At 47.6% G+C, this 5,521-nt stretch overlaps 1 protein-coding gene across 1 annotated transcript; it reads left to right on the plus strand.

Annotated features, from left to right (window-relative positions):
* Positions 1–268: 268 nt before the first annotated feature.
* Positions 269–4,386, plus strand: LOC119850933 (predicted GPI-anchored protein 58). Its single transcript, XM_038389851.2, has 2 exons — positions 269–1,425; positions 2,564–4,386. The coding sequence occupies exons 1-2, from the start codon at positions 845–847 to the stop codon at positions 2,601–2,603; spliced, it is 621 nt and encodes a 206-aa protein (XP_038245779.1). The 5' UTR covers positions 269–844; the 3' UTR covers positions 2,604–4,386.
* The last annotated feature ends 1,135 nt before the right edge of the window (positions 4,387–5,521 follow it).

Raw genomic sequence — 5,521 nt, forward strand, 5'->3', positions numbered from 1 at the left:
TTTTTAAAGAAAAGGCCAAAATTAGAATGGATGCCCATTGGTGGTTCAGAGCCCTAAGGTGGAAACCAGACATGGCATTTTCCTGACATGCCTACCACATTGTAAAAAATTGGGATGCCTGTATATCAGGAGCAAGTGTTAACTCTCTGGAAGATCTGTTTCTCCAAATGCAAATGGAGCAGTTCTTAGAGGGTGTTCTTGAGAAAATAGAAAGGTACATCCTAGATGGGAAGCCCAAAACTGTAATCAAGGTGGGGGAGTTCAGAACCAAATGGGTGGAGGTGGTGGAGAAGAAGAAAGCTAGTAGCCATTGGAGCGGATACCAGAAGGGGCAACCAGAGATGGCACCCCATCATTGGGGTCAGCCCAAAGCCCCACCTCGCAAGGAGGAGCCCTCCACCCAGCCTGGGAGACCCCAGATGCCCTCTCATCTCACCACCGACCGCACCAACCACCCACCTTGCCTCAGCCCAGTCACCTGGACGATGCTTTAAATGTAATGAGCTGGGGCATGTGAATGCCAACTGCCCCAAGAGCACCAGCCGACTGCAGCTCATCACCCTGGAGAGCCTTCAGGCCCAGATGCCTCGCAAATAACCCCAAAGCAAAAAGAAACTCTGAGTGTGGGCAGGAGGAAGATTACTGCATGAAGAGACACTGGAGCACAGGTGTCAGCTATTCACCAATCCCTGGTGGACTCCAAATTCATCGACCCAGAGGCCCAAGTGATGGTACAACCCTTTAAGGCCAACTCTTTTAACTTGCCTTCAGCCAGGGTTGGCTGTCCAATACAAGGGCTGGCAGGAATGTGGACTTTTGCAGTCTATGATGATTATCCCATTCCATGCTGCTGGGAGAAGACTTAGCCAACCATGTGAGGCTAACAAAAAGGGTGGGGATGGTCACCTATAGCCAGGCTAAACAGGCCTCCACATTTAACTCCATTCCTGAGCCTCCTACAGGGACCCAGCCAGAGGTTGTGGAATCAGACTCCAGACCAGAGTCTATGGCAGCAGTTGTAGATCCAGTTCCTGGAGCACAGCAAGAACTAGCCCAAGGATCGAAACTCATGGAGCAGTCAGCACCAAAGCCCATGCTTACAACCCCACCAGAGTCAGGGGAGCCAGCACCAAAGGGAGCCACAGAGTCTGCACCTGCTGCAGCAGCTAAACCAGCACAAGAGGCTCAACCGGAGCATAAAATACCACCTAGTACACCACCAGAGAGCGGTTCACAGTCAACAGAAGCAACCCCATCACCTGCATCGCTTCCGGTGGGACCATGCCCAAGTCCACAACTCAGCAAAGAACTAATGTCTCCAGCATCAAGGGAGCAGTTCCAGGAAGAGCAGGAAGCAGATGAGAGACTCAAGGGAGCTTGGATGGCAGCACGGAGCAATCCACCGCCTTTCAGCTCTTCTAACAGGTTTGTTATAGAAGGATGCCTCTTTTACAAGGAGACTATTTCTGGTGGGCACAAGGAGGGCTGGCATCCTCAGAGAAAGTTGGCAGTTCCAACTAAGTATAGGGAAAAGCTCTTGAGCTTAGCCCACGATCATCCTAGTGGCCATGCTCTGTTTGGGGAAGTCATTCCACTGGGAGGGAATGGACAAGGACTTTTCTACCTGTGTCCAGACTTGTGAGGTGTGCCAGAGTGTGGGAAAGCCCCAAGATCAGGTCAAGGCCCCTCTCCTGCCACTCCCCATCATTGAGATTCCATTTCAGCGTGTAGCTGTGGATATTCTGGGTCCTTTCCCTAAGAAGACACACAGAGAAAAGCTGTACATACTGACTTTCATGGATTTTTCCATCTGATTGCCAGAAGCAGTAGCTCTAAGTAACACCAGGGCTAAAAGCATGAGCCAGGCATTGACAGACATTTTTGCCAGAGTAGGTTGGCCCTCTGACATCCTGTAAGGTACAAATTCGGGAACTAACTTCCTGGCAGGGACCATGAAACGTCTTTAGGAAGCTCTTGGGGTAAACCACTTGGTTGCCACCCCTTACCACCATCAAACAAATGGCCTAGTGAAAAAGTTTAATGGAACTTTGGGGGCCATGATACATAAATTTGTGAATAAGCACTCCCATGACTGGGACCTAGTGTTGCAGCACCTGCTCTTTGCCTACAGGGCTGTACAACATCGAAGTTTGGGATTTTAACCCTTTGAACTCATTTATGGCCACAAAGTTAAGGGGCCATTACAGTTGGTAAAGCAGCAATGGGAGGGGATTACTTCTTCTCCAGGAACTAAAATCTTGGACTTTGTAACCAACCTGCAAAATACCCTCAAGGACTCTCTAGCGCTTGCGTGAGAAAACCTACAGAATGCTCAACAAGAGCAAAAGGCCTGGTAAGATAAACATGCAGGAGAGTGTTCCTTCAGAGTAGGTGACCAAGTCATGGTCCTAAAAGCACTCCAATAAGATGGAAGCATTGTGGGAGGGGCCATTTATGGTCCGAGAGCTCCTGGGAGCTGTTAATTACCTCATAGCATTCCCAGACCCTACCTTAAAACCTAAAATATACCATGTTAATTCTCTAAAGCCCTTTTATTCCCAAGAAATGAAGGTTCTCCAGTTTACAGCCCAGGAGAGAGATGACGCTGAGTGGCCTGAAGAAATCTAAAGAAAAAAGCAACGGTGGCTTTTCAAAGGTGAGACTTTCCATAATCCTTGGTCATAAGCAGTGACAGCAAATCCAGGAGCTGTGCACCAGCTTCGCACCAATGTTTTCAGCCACCCCAGGATGGATAGAACAGTTGTACCACTCCATTGACAAAGGTGATGCTCGCCCTATTAAAGCCCAACCCTACCGGATGGCTCCTCAAGCCAAAACCAAAATTAAAAGGAAAATCAAGGACATGTTACGGATACAGGTAATCCACCCATCTGAAAGTGCATGGGCCTCTCCAGTAGTTCTGGTTCCCAAACCAGATGGGGAAATCCGCTTTTGTATAGACTACTGTAAGCTAAATGCTGTAACTTGTCAAAAAAACTATCCAATGCCATGCAGAGATGAGCTATTGGAGAAACTGGGATGTGCCCGGTTCATCTCCACCTTAGACTAAACTAAGGGGTATTGGCAAGTGCCACTAGATGACCCAGCCAAGGAAAGGTCAGCCTTCATCACCCATGTAGTGTTGTATGAATTTAATGTACTCCCTTTCAGACTGCAAAATGCACCCGCCACCTTCCAGAGACTAGTAAATAACCTTCTGGCTGGATTTGGGGAATTTGCAGTTGCCTACCTTAACGATGTGTCTATATTCTCAGATTCATGGGCAAAACATCTGAAGCACCCCCAAGCTGTCTTCCAGCGCATAAGGGAGACAGGATTAACCGTTAAGGCCAAAAAGTGTCAAATAGGTCTAAACAGGATAATGTACCTTGGACACCGGTGGATCAAGGTAATATCAACCCCCTACAGGCTAAGGTAAATGTTATCCAAAATTGGCCTGTCCTTAAGTTAAAAACAAAGGTCCAATCCTTCTTGAGCTTGGCCGGGTATTACAGATGATTTGTACCACATTACAGCCAAATTGCCACCCCACTGACAGACCTAACCAGAAAAAAACAGCCAAATGCCATTCAGTGAACTGAGAAGTGTCAGACAGGCTTTAACCAGCTTAAGGTGGCCTTTACGTCTAACCCTGTACTGAGGTCCCCGGACTTCAACCGACCGTTTGTTGTAACCATAGATGCGTCCGAGCATGGTGTAAGAGCAGTTTTAATGCAGGAAGGACCAGATCAACAATTCCATCCTGTAGTGTTTCTCAGAAAAAGGTTTCTGAAAGGGAAAGCCACTGGTCAGTCTTAGAAAAAAAATGTTACGCCATTGTCTATGCTCTGGAGAAGCTAATCCCATACATTTGGGGGTGGCTTTTTCACCTGCAGACTGACCATGTTGCACTGAAGTGGCTTCACACAGTCAAAAAGACTAACAAAAAACTTCTTTGATGAAGTTTAGCTCTTCAAAACTTTGATTATGAAATACAACATATTTCAGAAGCCTCTAGCAAAGTGGCTAATGCACTCTCCTGGGAAGGTTTCCCAAAATCAGTCAGGTGAAAATGTCCTTGCATTCTAAGTCATTGTAGTCCTTAAAATGTAAAATGTACTGTTTAGTTCAGGGGTCTCAAACACGCAGCCCTTGCGCTGCATGCGACCTGCAGGGTTATTTCCTGAGGCCCCGCAAGCTTCCCGCGCCCCCTCCTGCCCCCCGGAGTTATTTCCTGTGGGCCACCAAGCTCCACTCTCCCCAGCTCCCCTTCCCTGCAGCACGCCGTGTCCCCAATCCTCTGCCTATCTCCAGGTGCTTCCTTTAGGCACTTAGCGCTTTCCAGGCGGGAGCGGGGAGGAGTGGGGAGCCATGTGCTCAGGAGGAGACGGGGATTTGGGGAAGGGGTTGGAATAGGGGCAGGGAGGGGGTGGAGCTGGGGAGGGGACTTTGGGGAAGGGGTTGGAGTGGGGGTGGGGAAGGGGTAGGAAGAGGTGGGGCAGAGGCGGGGCCTCATGGAAGGAGTGGAGTGGGGGCAGGGCCGGGGGTGGAGAGGCATGACAGTGATGCGACCATCGGGCCAATGTACTAGTCCACCTGTGGCCCTCATGGTGATTCGACTTTGAGATCCCTGGTTTAGTTCTTCATGTAATTATTAGTAAAATTAAAGGTGCATGTATCTTATTAACTCTGTTTCCTAAACCTCCAGAAAGAAATCCCAGCCAGTGTGGACACAACCTGAACCAGGCTGGCCAGCATCATCTGTAGTTTGTGGGGCGTGTGATAAATGAAGGGATGGGGTAGCTTCCTTTATGGACACCCAGCTAGCCAGTTAGCTGTAAAATCCCTCTTGGTGTCTGTTCTCTGCTTGCTTTAGCTGTAAATGGTTAACAAGCCCACAGGTAAAAGAAAAGGAGTGACCAAAAGAGCCACTGGGAAGACTAAAACTTTTTTAAATGGAAAAAAACCTTCCCCTGTGTCTGTTGTTTTCTGAAGAAAGAGACACAGAGCAGCAATGCTATAAGCAGGAATGCTGTGTAAGCCTTGAACCAGGTATGAAAATTTATCTTCCATACGTAGAAGAAATCATTGGACAGCAAATGTTTAAATAGACGCAATCAGGTTTATTTCTTTATTTGGCTTGTGGATCTCCTCTGTGCTAACCCCAAATGCTTCTGTTTGGCTTGTAACCTTTAAGCTAAACCTCAAGAGAGCTATCTTGATGCTTAATTTTTGTAATTGTTTCTTTTAAGATCTAGCAAAAAGCCCAAGTTCCAAATATATTTCCTTTCTTTTTGTTTTTAATAAATTTTACCTTTTTAAAGAAAAGGATTGGATTTTTGTGTCCCAAAGAGGTTTGTGCATATGTTGTTTAATTAGCTGGTGGCAACAGGTAATTTCCTTTATTTTCTTTCTCAGCTCTTCCCTGGAGGGGGGTGAAAGGGCTTGAGGGTACCCCACTGGGAAGAATTCCCAAGTGCTCCGTCCTGGGTTCAAGGGATTTTTTTGCAGTTGGGTGGTA

Source organism: Dermochelys coriacea, chromosome 2 (genome assembly GCF_009764565.3).
Source record: "Dermochelys coriacea isolate rDerCor1 chromosome 2, rDerCor1.pri.v4, whole genome shotgun sequence".
Taxonomy (NCBI): Eukaryota; Metazoa; Chordata; order Testudines; family Dermochelyidae; genus Dermochelys; species Dermochelys coriacea.